This window comes from Hyperolius riggenbachi, chromosome 2 (genome assembly GCF_040937935.1).
Source record: "Hyperolius riggenbachi isolate aHypRig1 chromosome 2, aHypRig1.pri, whole genome shotgun sequence".
In the NCBI taxonomy this organism is placed as follows: Eukaryota; Metazoa; Chordata; class Amphibia; order Anura; family Hyperoliidae; genus Hyperolius; species Hyperolius riggenbachi.
The window spans coordinates 117,887,704-117,899,997 of NC_090647.1; the positions used below are offsets into that span (position 1 = coordinate 117,887,704).

The 12,294-nt window shown below is 47.1% G+C and overlaps 1 protein-coding gene across 3 annotated transcripts in view; it reads right to left on the reverse strand.

The window, feature by feature from the left end:
* Window positions 1–12,294, reverse strand: part of CDADC1 (cytidine and dCMP deaminase domain containing 1) — a 42,995-nt gene that overhangs the window by 18,433 nt on the left and 12,268 nt on the right. For all 3 annotated transcript variants that reach the window (XM_068267267.1, XM_068267269.1, XM_068267268.1), the window contains exons 2-5: window positions 11,207–11,310; window positions 8,868–9,045; window positions 3,999–4,568; window positions 760–809 (exon numbers count right to left, since the gene is read on the reverse strand). In XM_068267267.1, the coding sequence (XP_068123368.1) occupies window positions 760–809; window positions 3,999–4,568; window positions 8,868–9,045; window positions 11,207–11,310 (902 nt within the window). The remainder of the gene's footprint in view (window positions 1–759; window positions 810–3,998; window positions 4,569–8,867; window positions 9,046–11,206; window positions 11,311–12,294) is intronic.

The window sequence follows — 12,294 nt, forward strand, 5'->3', positions numbered from 1 at the left end:
GCAAATAAAATTTGCTATTTTTACCTTGTATTTTGCTTCAGAAATCTCAGTAGAGGTAAACCGCTGCATCCCCGCGGCAAAACGAGGGGTTTAGACCCCCCAAATCCCAGGGCAAACATCCACGACCATCTTGGTCGTAGATTGTGCTGCCCTGAGAGGCAGAGCGTTGAGCTGTAGCTCTGCCTCTCCTGACATAAATCGCCGTGCCGGATCTCCGCCTCTCCCCCGCCCCTCTCTATTGACTGAGAGGGGCGGGGAGAGGCAGAGGTCCACAGCGAATGACATCAGTAGAGGCAGAGCTGCAGCTGAAAGCTCTGCCTCTTTCAGGAAGCGCTGCCCGGATTGCCCCCCAGGGATTTGGGGGGGTCTAAAGCCCTCGTTTTGCCGCGGGGATGCAGCGGTTTACCTCTACCGAGACTTCTGAAGCAAATTACAAGGTAAAAATAGCTAATTTTATTCATTTCAGAGTCTCTTTAAAGCACACTGGAACTGAGAGGGATTCAGTGGCTGCCATATTTATTTCCTTTTTCCAATTTTTATTGAAAATCTTACAAAGGTTTACAAACCGAAGACAAAATTAGAACACTCTATGCTGTTTCGCTAATTGAATTATTGCTACTACAGCTCTCCTTCCACAGATAACGTTTTTTCCCCTGAATGTTTTCTATGGAAAGCACCTGAGCTGAGTCAGACAAGCCTGACCAATTTCTGGATAAATGTACAAAGGTAACAGTAAACAAAACACAAGATGATGCTTACATTGTTCCGCTCTGCCCATATAACAGCACCAACTCCAATTTTGTGATCTTCTGAAAACAATAAACAAGTACAAGTTAGTTTACTTTAGAGGTCATTATATACAGAAATGTGAACATAATGCTATAAATATATAAGCCTACTGCAAATAAATATTCCCTTTTCTTGTAAGAGATGGAAGTAACACACTAGGGGCCATATCCTATTCAAGGTGATAAGTAGCTTGCAGATGCGAGCTACTTATCACCTTACCATCGCGCGAGGATTACCGGCAAATCCTATTGCCCATATCCTTCGCGCGATGGCCGATCGTTAGGGAGCATTACTCAGGCGAAAGCCTGAGTGATGCTCCCTTTTACCGAGCGATGGGGAGTGAGGTTTACGCTGTGGTGCTGTCCATCAGCACCACGGCCTCACTTCCCACACATGCGCACTCGCCCGCCGCCATCTTCCGCCGCTGCATCTGGGGGTTTCCTTTAATAAGGAGACCCCCAGCGCTCTCCGTCGGGTCGCCGCACAGTTTAGAAGCCCCCGCGCAGCTCTGCACCGGCACCCTTGCTGGCATACATACCGCCGCAGATCACCCGCCGCCTCTCGCCGCAAAATCCGTCGCGTAATTACAGTGTATCTAACACTGTAATTACTGTCCGCATAGAAGGAGCCCGGGCAAAGCATCTTTGAATCTGCAGCCTGGGCTCCCCATTGGTCCGCTGTCTGAGCCATTTTATTGGTTTAGACAGCGGACCAATGGGGAGCCCAGGCTGCAGATTCAAAGATGCTTTGCCCGGGCTCCTTCTATGCGGACAGTAATTACAGTGTTAGATACACTGTAATTACGCGACGGATTTTGCGGCGAGAGGCGGCGGGTGATCTGCGGCGGTATGTATGCCAGCAGGGGTGCCGGTGCAGAGCTGCGCGGGGGCTTCTAAACTGTGCGGCGACCCGACGGGGAGCTCTGGGGGTCTCCTTATTAAAGGAGACCCCCAGATGCAGCGGCGACGACGTGCGTTAGCTAGTTTAGACCTGCTTTTTGCAGGTCTAAGCTAACGCTCATGTCTGCTGGGAAGCATCGCTTCCCTGAGACATAAGGGTAATTGGATTCGGTGTTAAGAACTCGCTGGGCGATTATATCGCCCAAGCGAGTTCTTTTCCGCCTGGGGGGGGGTCTAAAGTTTTATTAGATTAGGCGATGCCCCCATCGCCTAAGTTAAGAACTCGCCAGTGCTTAGCGCTGGCGAGTTCAGCAATAGAATATGGCCCTAGGGGTCTGATACACAAAGTAGCGGTCAAATTATTGTGCACAGCAGTTTTATTAGTACTATCAGGGGGACAGTACACATTACTCTAACTAGCTAAACACAGGTTACCAGGGTAACACATGCATTTCTATGGTAATGCATGGTGGGTACCGGGCAATTTTACAGCTGTTTCGTGCATCAGGCCTTTGATTCTTCCCCCCACCTTAGCAATAGTTCTCAGTGAGAAAACACAAACTTTAATTTAGAGAACTGGATTGTTAAAACCTTAGGTACATATGTGGGAATTGATCCCTCAGGCAACAGTTTGGGTCCCAATGCTACAGAGATGCCTCCAGGTTAGCAACACGCTCTGTTACTGTGGAGGGAGGAAGAGAGATAATGAGCGCTGCAGGAAGGGGCGGGAGGGGGAAGGCTGGAGAACAAAAGAGTCGAGTAGCGGAAGATGTTCCAGCAAGCCGGATCTCTCACCAACCCATCAGTGAGGGCTGGGGGGCCGCTGTGCACACACTAGGTTCTTGACAGAGGCAGGCTTTTGCGGCCACCTCTGCCGAGTTTAATCTAGTGTGTGTACAAAGCTTTACAGTGAGACAAAGGGAACACAGATTATTTCTAAAGTAGGAAACAGTGCGGTCTTACCACCAGATTCACTTCCATTTGTACCCTTCAGGTGTATTTTAAAGGATACCAGAGATGGAGTTGAGAAAACAAGGGAAGCAGGCATGTATGGGAAGCTGTCCTCATGCCCACTGCTCGCCCGTTCTCCTTCATCCACCTCCTTTGCTACCTAAATGCCCCCCGCTTTTCCAACTGAGCTCGGCTCGGAATCTCCTGACACACTGCATGGAACTTGATTGGCCCATTTTCAAGCTGCATGAATTTGTATACAAGTTGACATAACCCTGCATGAACTTGTAAATATTTGCATCTCATTGATCATTCCTAGCTGTGAGATGCACACATCACCATTTGTAGTCTCAAACTACCGGAAATTATAGCTTAAAGAGACACTGAAGCGAAAAAAAAATGATGATATTATGATTTGTATGTGTAGTACAGCTAAGAAATAAAACATTAAGATCAGATACATCAGTCTAATTGTTTCCAGTACAGGAAGAGTTGAGAAACTCCAGTTGTTATCTCTATGCAAAAAAGCTATTAAGCTCTCCGACTAACTTAGTCCTGGAGAGGGCTGTAATCTGACTTTTATTATCTCAACTGTAAGTGAACTGTTTACTTTTCCTCTGCTAGAGGAGAGTTCATTACTTCACAGACTGCTCTGAAAGACTCATTTTGAATGCTGAGTGTTGTGTAATCTGCACATATTATAGAGTGATGCAATGTTAGAAAAAACACTATATACCTGAAAATAAAAATATGAGAATATTTTCTTTGCTGCTAATCTTTTAGTAATTATTCATAGTACACAACCAATTCATTATATAATATATTTTTTTTTCGCTTCAGTGTCTTTTTAAGCCAGAAAAAAAAAAGAGTTTTACTCACCTGGAGCTTCTACCAGCCCCCTGCAGGAGTCCTGTGCCCTCGCAGTCACTCACTAATCCTCTGGCCCCCCGCTGCCAGCTAGTTTCGTTTTTGCCGACAGGCCCGTCAGGAGTGGCCACGCGTAGCTTTTTCCGCATTCCCGACTGCAATTAGCGCTATTGCGGGCCGCAACGCGTACGAAAATACGCGTTGCCGCATTACGCATGCATATATATGCGGCAACGCGTATTTTTGTACGCATTGCGGCCTGCGATAGCGCTAATTGCAGTCGGGAATGCGGAAAAAGCTACGCGTGGCCAGTCCTGACGGGCCTGTCGGCAAAAACGAAACTAGCTGGCAGCGGGGGGCCAGAGGATTAGTGAGTGGCTGCGAGGGCACAAGACTCCTGCAGGGGGATCGTAGAAGCCCCAGGTGAGTAAAACTCATTTTTTTTCCTGACTTAAGGTTCACTTTAAAATATGTTATTTTGAGTTCACTAACCTGTTCGATATGCCAGCAGCCGGGCTTGGATCAAGCAGTGTCGGGCAGTTTCCTGGGTAAGATTCGGGTGATTCTCATTGCTGGTATTACTGAGGTAGAAACCAAAATCCGAGTACCTGGGCACACTGGAGGCCACCGTGGCCAATATGAGGACAAGTTCCTTCATATTCTGCCTAAGGGTAAAGAAGTATGGATCCTCACACAAGTTTTCCAGCCCCATTAATCTGAGGATCTCCTTGTGCATGTCTTCGCTTGAGACTAAAAACAATGCTTCGTACTCCTTAATCCTCTCCTGACGATAGTCATAGAAGGTGCTTACAGGAAAGTCCGGCTCCCTCCTGGCTATCTTCTGCACAAAGTCACATTTTAGGGATGTTTCTTCCACAAACTGCATCATGTAGCATGCCAATGGCTGCAGCAGCACACACACATGGGCACGACTGTTAGATTTCAGCCTTTCCACGGCTTTGGCATCTAGTCTGGCATCTCCATTGTCGCTCTGGGAACAGATCTCCTGCTGGAGGCTTATCTCAGGATCTGAGGGCCAGTAGGAAATTCGGTTCACCCCAGCTGCAAAAGAGAATTCCCACAAATGAAATGTATTTAAGGTGGAATTCTATTTTTCACATCACCAGTGGGTAAAATTTGCAAAAACAGTGCACATTTACCAAAAGTCAAACTCAAGACCCTTTTTAACAGTGATGGAGGTTAAAAAGGAACTTTACCAGATTATAAAGCAATTAATAAAATGGCTTATTTATTCAGATTTACTTATTTAATTATTTAGTCAGGGTTTGCCTGTTGTAAAATATCTCTCACCCTGATTCACATCATTCTTAAATTCCTCACAGGTGGTGGCATCTTTACTGCTGGCAGGTGCATCACTGTGAGAGGTTCCTCAGTTGTTAAAATGAACCAGAGGAGAGAGTGATATGGAGGCTGCCATATTTGTATCCTAATAAACAATACTAGTTGCCTGGCAGCCCTGCTGATCTATTTGGCTGCAGTAGTGTCTGAAGTACACCAGAAACAAGCATGCAGCTAATCCAGTCAGTTCTGACAATATTGTCAGAAACATCTGATCTGCATGCTTGTTCAGGGTCTATGGCTGAAAGTATTAGAGGCAGAGGATCAGCAGGATAATCAGGCAACTGGTATTGCTTAAACGGTAATAATAATGGCAGCCTTCTTATAACTCACCTCGGGTTCACTTTAAGAAAGCAGAAACAACACCAGGGCCCATATGCAATTAACGTTTTCTATTTTTTTTTTCCTCTGATTTATCTCATAGGTAAAATAAAATAACTTTAAGCATTTTACAATTGAAAAAGTACCTGAAGGTGGTGAAAAGGTACTATCAAAATTATTTTGAGAATTTTCTTCCTTGCTGATGGTCTTAAAGGCATTTTTTGACAAGGTGTGAACAGATCACAAAGGAGGGGCCCAGGGCCCATATGCAATTAACTTTGTCTCCTGAGTTTTCAACTTCTATTCAGAATACCCTTTCAGTACTTTGCAATTGAAAAAGTACCAAAAAGTAGGTGAATCAGTACTATCAAAATTAGTTTGAGTATTTTCTTGCTTGTGGTTTAAAAGGCATTTTATTGACAAGTTTGAAAATATCACCTAGGAGAAAACTGAGGGGAAAAAGTGAATTGCATATTAGCCCTGGACCCATCTGCAATTCACTTTTCCCTCTTGACATTTCTGCTAAGAGATACATTTTCATCTTCTCTTTAAAATAACTTTTCAGTACTTTGCAACTGAAAAAGCATCAGAAAGTAGATGAAAAATTTGCGAGTGCACGCGAAAACGCTAGCGCGGCCATGATATGTGTTATCACGGTTTAGTGCAGAGGTTCCCAACCGGTGTGCCGCGACACATTTATGTGTCGCGGCAGCACCAGCTATGTGTCGCCGCTCTCTGCTCCCCCTGCTTGTCTCCCCCGCAGATCGTCCTTCTCAGGGCTACAAGAAAATGGCCGCCGCCGTCCACATTTGCAGACATGCGGCGGCCATTTTCTTGTAGATGTGCACTATCTACAGGCAGAGGGCGGAGGCAGCACATCGAGGACGGAGCCACGGAGGAGAAGAAGGGGCGGAGTGGTGGCTATGGAGGGGTGAGTTAGGGCGGGGATCGCCAACCTGTGGTCCGTGGGACGCTCCCAGTTGGGCCGCAGGACTGTCCTCTTCCCTTTCTGGGGCACTATACTGGCTATCCTGGGGCACTATACTGGGGCTCTATCCTGGGGCAATATACTGGCTATACTGGGGCACTATACTGGGGCACTATACTGGCTATCCTGGGGCACTATACTGGCTATCCTGGGACACTATACTGGGGCGCTATCCTGGGGCAATATACTGGCTATACTGGGGCACTATACTAGCTATCCTGGGGCACTATACTGGCTATCCTGGGGCACTATACTGGGGCGCTATCCTGGGGCAATATACTGGCTATCCTGGAGCACTATACTAGCTATCCTGGGGCACTATACTAGCTATACTGGGGCACTATACTGGCTATACTGGGGCACTATACTGGGGCGCTATCCTGGGGCACTATACTGGCTATACTGGGGCACTATACTGGCTATACTGGGGGACTATACTAGCTATACTGGGGCACTATACTGGCTATACTGGGGCACTATACTGGCTATACTGGGGCACTATACTGGCTATCCTGGGACACTATACTGGGGCGCTATCCTGGGGCAATATACTGGCTATACTGGGGCACTATACTAGCTATACTGGGGCACTATACTGGCTATCCTGGGGCACTATACTGGCTATCCTGGGGCACTATACTGGCTATACTGGGGCACTATACTAGCTATCCTGGGGCACTATACTGGGGCACTATACTGGCTATACTGGGGCACTATTCTGGCTATACTGGGGCACTATACTGGCTATACTTGGGCACTATACTAGCTATACTGGGGCACTATACTAGCTATACTGGGGCACTGCAGCATCAGCAGATTGTTTCTGAGCCCCTCATTGTGCCTGCAGCATCAGCAGATTGTTACTGAGCCCCTCATTGTACCTGCAGCACCAGCAGATTGTCACTGAGCCCCTCGTTGTGCCTGCAGCACCAGCAGATTGTCACTGAGCCCCTCGTTGTACCTGCAGCACAATCAGATTGTCACTGAGCCCCTCGTTGTGCCTGCAGCACCAGCAGATTCTCACTGAGCCCCTCGTTGTGCCTGCAGCACCAGCAGATTGTCACTGAGCCCCTCGTTGTGCCTGCAGCACCAGCAGATTGTCACTGAGCCCCTCGTTGTGCCTGCAGCATCAGCAGATTGTTTCTGAGCCCCTCATTGTGCCTGCAGCATCAGCAGATTGTTGCTGAGCCCCTCATTGTGCCTGCAGCATCAGCATATTGTCACTGAGCCCCTTATTGTGCCTGCAGCATCAGCACATTGTTACTGGGCCCCTCATTGTGCCTGCAGCATCAGCAGATTGTTACGGAGCCCTTCATTGTGCCTGCAGCACCAGCAGATTGTTACTGAGCCCCTTATTGTGCCTGCAGCATCAGCAGATTGTCACTGAGCCCCTCACTGTGCCTGCAGCATCAGCAGATTGTCACTGAGCCCCTCATTGTGCCTGCAGCATCAGCAGATTGTCGCTGAGCCCCTCATTGTGCCTGCAGCACCAGCAGATTGTCACTGAGCCCATCATTGTCCCTGCAGCACCAGCAGATTGTTGCTGAGCCCCTCATTGTGCCTGCAGCATCAGCATATTGTCACTGAGCCCCTTATTGTGCCTGCAGCATCAGCACATTGTTACTGAGCCCCTCATTGTGCCTGCAGCATCAGCAGATTGTTACTGAGCCCCTCATTGTGCCTGCAGCACCAGCAGATTGTTACTGAGCCCCTCATTGTGCCTGCAGCATCAGCAGATTGTCACTGAGCCCCTCATTGTGCCTGCAGCATCAGCAGATTGTCACTGAGCCCCTCATTGTGCCTGCAGCACCAGCAGATTGTTGCTGAGCCCCTCATTGTGCCTGCAGCATCAGCATATTGTCACTGAGCCCCTTATTGTGCCTGCAGCATCAGCACATTGTTACTGAGCCCCTCATTGTGCCTGCAGCATCAGCAGATTGTTACTGAGCCCCTCATTGTGCCTGCAGCACCAGCAGATTGTTACTGAGCCCCTCATTGTGCCTGCAGCACCAGCACATTGTTACTGAGCCCCTCATTGTGCCTGCAGCACCAGCACATTGTTACTGAGCCCCTCATTGTGCCTGCAGCATCAGCAGATTGTTACTGAGCCCCTCATTGTGCCTGCAGCACCAGCAGATTGTTACTGAGCCCCTCATTGTGCCTGCAGCACCAGCAGATTGTTATTGAGCCCCTCATTGTGCCTGCAGCACCAGCAGATTGTCACTGAGCCCCTCATTGTGCCTGCAGCATCATCAGATTGTTACTGAGCCCCTCTTTTCTATCATACGGGATGTGTCATGTATATCTGAATGTTTGGCATGATGTGACGTGTCACGGATATCTGAATGTTTGTCGTGATGTGTCACGACCTGGAAAAGGTTGGGAACCACTGGTTTAGTGGATCAAGCCCAAGGTGTGACAATATCACCTATGAAAACATTGCCTGGGTATCCTGCAGACCTCTTTGGCTGCAATAGTGTCTGAATCACACACCTGAAATAAGCATGCAGCTAATCCAGTTTGATGTCAGTCAGAGCACCTGATCTGCATGCTTGTTCAGGGTCTATGGCTAAAAGTAATTGAGGCAGGCATTTTACAAAACAATGGATGTGAATAAAAGACTGCTGTTTGATTCACCTCACCAGAATACATGCATTTCATGGAATAAAGCAGAGTCAGAGTATGCTTCTTACCATTGACTATCATTTTTAAGCAGGCTGAGCATGGCTTCCTGGAGAAATACAGGTCACAATCCTTGAGTCTGGAGCCATGCTTTATCACTGCAATCTGACCTGCATGAAGCTCGCTGCTGGAACAGTGCAGGCCGATGATCTTCATGTTACCCACAACTACGAGACCAGTCTTCTTTATCTATGCAAAAAAAACAACCATATTAGTTAAGGTGCGTACGCACCTTTTAATTTTATGGCGCCCGTCGGGGATTGAGACCTGATCTCCTAGGGTGACATTGCTGTCCGGACAGTATGGATGCAATCTGTTGCTATGCGGGGACAGATGGATAACGAGAATGATGTCACACAACAGGCGGGAGAGGGGCGCAGACAATGCAATCAGCCATCGCGAGGAGTGAGTTGATCCGCCGGGCAGATCATTTGCAGGTTGGGGGTTGGCAGACACTGTACACTATCGGCTGAGGCAGTCCTTATTGGGTGTGTGTATGGGCCTTTCTGAAGTGCACACTAACCAACATATAAAACAGACATGATAGCTGCCCCCCTTCCGCCGCCAGCTAGTTTCGATTCACCATCAGGCCCGAAAGGTTTGGATTTTTTTCCAGGTTTAAGGATCCCTTTAAATAGGATCTCAATGCTTTTTATCTGAGGTGCCATGGAGATTGCCATCTGTGTAATACAGTACGTTCTTTCTAAACAGTAGCCAGCTGTTTAATAAAGGCATTGCCCTTTCTAAATCCTCAGCTTATTCAATAAAAGTTTACTGAATAAAAAGAGCCAGCATCCTCAGTTGGGGAGCGGTTATTGCATTACGATTATGCATTTATACAATGTTGATATTTCCCACAGCTTTTTACAGAGTACATTGGGCAATTCATGTTCTTCAAGGTGGCCATACACTTATCAATGTTTCCCTTCAATACCCGGCAGATTCAATTACGCAAAGTGCCCACGATTTGCCAAATCACAGAAGTGTTGCAAATTCCCAGAACGATAACGATTTGACTACTGCAGCCACTGATGCAATTGCAACGCTGTGCATGGGGCCACCCCAAAAGTGACCCACTGTTGTAGCGCTTTTGCGATTGACGGTGATCGGCAAGCACTGCATAAGGTCCCAGACCAAAACATTAATATCACCTGTCACATCACTGTTGTGCTATTCAAAACTCACTAGTTAAGGTTTCAGCAGTGCCCATTTAGGTGTTAAACTTACCATGCGTCCCTTTCTTAAAGTGAACCTTTGGTGAAAATAAACTGATAACTAATGAGATAAACAATTGTTTCTATCCTCCTACTCCAAAAAAAAATACTTTTTTTAAATATATAACACAGTTTAATTTTAGGTTTAAAAGCTAAAATAAAAAAAATAAAAAGGTAGATTTAATGTTTTAATGTCTCAATGACATGGTCTTTTGCACCGTCTTTCAGTGTCCCTGAGTTGAAATATATGAACTATTGACCTTTTTTATCTATCCCCTGCACTCAGAAGCTGCTCTCTGCCAGAAAATAGTCTCATGGCTGTAATTCCTTATTAGTGAGGATTACACTAGAGTCACTTGCATACATGGATGTTTAACTCTTAAACAGAATAAGAAAGAAAGGAACACGGCTTACTTAACTACCAATTGGCGTGAATGCGGCTGCAGCCCCAGGACCACTCCACGCTGATTGGCGTGAATGGCTGGGAATGGGGCTAGCAAGAGATCGCTCGCACATGTACTGGGGACAGCCGTGTGACACAGCTGTCCCCTCTCTAGTCCAGGAAGTGATCGCTGTCATAGGCTGAAGCCTATGACAGCCAATCACGCTGACTGGCTGGCGAAAGGGGGAGGGGGGGGAGGTGGGGAGGGGAATATAAAATAAATAATACAATAGTTACATTTATTCAAAAAATTATATATATATATATATATATATATATATTAAAAAAAAAAAAACAACTGGCGAGCGATCAGACCTCACCAACAGAGAGCTCAGTAGGTGGGGAGAATAGGGGGGGGAAGGGAATCACTTGTGTGCTGAGTTGTGTGGCCCTGCAGCGAGGCCTTAAAGCTGCAGTGGCCCGATTAGTAAAAAATGACCTGGTCACGGGTGGGGGGTTAACACCCGGGTCCTCAAGTGGTTAACTGTACATACAAATCTATTTCATCATGTCCCCTCAGATACACTTTAAAGAGTACTTCCAGTTTAAAAGACAGAGACTGTCATGTTAGACTCTGCCTTAATGCTGCCAGGATCGTGGTCCCTGGTGCCTCCCTCCTGCATGTGACACCCTAGGCATCTGCCTGGTTTACCTATGCCCAAAAACAATACATTTCAGTATTGAATCCACTTACCAATGCCTGTTTTTTGTTCTCATTGTCTTCAGGGGATGGGAATGTCTCCATCCATAGGCTCAGCAGAGTGAATAAGTTGACTTTGGAAAGTCTGGGAAGTTGACCTGCATGCAGAATAAAAGAAATAACACTTTTTTTAACACTGTCTGTTTATTGTTGTTATGGGTTACCGAAGTCTATGCTGAATTGCAAACACAGGTACTTCAGCAGTGTTTGAGCTGTGCAAGAGCCACAACATGACTGCATTAAAGTTTTCAAAAGGCAACATGTTCTATTGTAATGTGTTTGTAAAATGATGAATGCAGTACAACTGTGATATGGATACGTTGTAATATGCGTGTGCAGCAATGCGTCAATGCCGTGCTTATTACAACTCTTTTTACAATATAAGAGCTGCACTCAGCTTGATGGATATAATATGAATCATTTCCACAGTTCACAGCAGTCCCCCCTTCAGTTTGCAACTCACCGAATGCTACGGCCGCACTGGCCCGATTAAGCCTCTGGGATGTATGGCCACTCCACCAGGGCTGTGGAGTCGGTACAAAAATCTACCGACTCCTCAGTTTAGGATTCCATCGACTCAGACTCCTCTAATTTGCATATTACAATCTTGTTGATCGAAAGTATGTAACAAGAAATTTGTCTCTTAACTGCCAACACTTAGGAATTTTAAAAGACAACTGAAGTGAGAAGGATATGTAGAGTGCCACATTTATTCCCTTAGTCAGAGACTAATGGCCCATACTCTCGGGCTACAATTGTCGCTGCGTGTTGCGGCGACAGGTCGCCCGTGAGTATGCGCCGTTGCACGGGCGCGCACCCCGAACTGTCGCCCGTCGCTGATGTCGCCTGGCGATTGAACTGCTCAATCACCTGGCGACAGTCGCCGCCGCAACTCCGCCGCAACTTTCGCTAGTCCGAGTGAGTACGACAGCAACCTCCATTGAAGTATACGGAGGTTCCGGCGGGGGGGAGGAACGTCGGAGACAGGTTCCGGCGGAGGAGGAACGTCGGCGACAGCTTCCATCGCGCCGCTGGTTCCTCTTCCGCGTGTGTACGCGAAGGGACCTGGCGAGGAGCTGTCG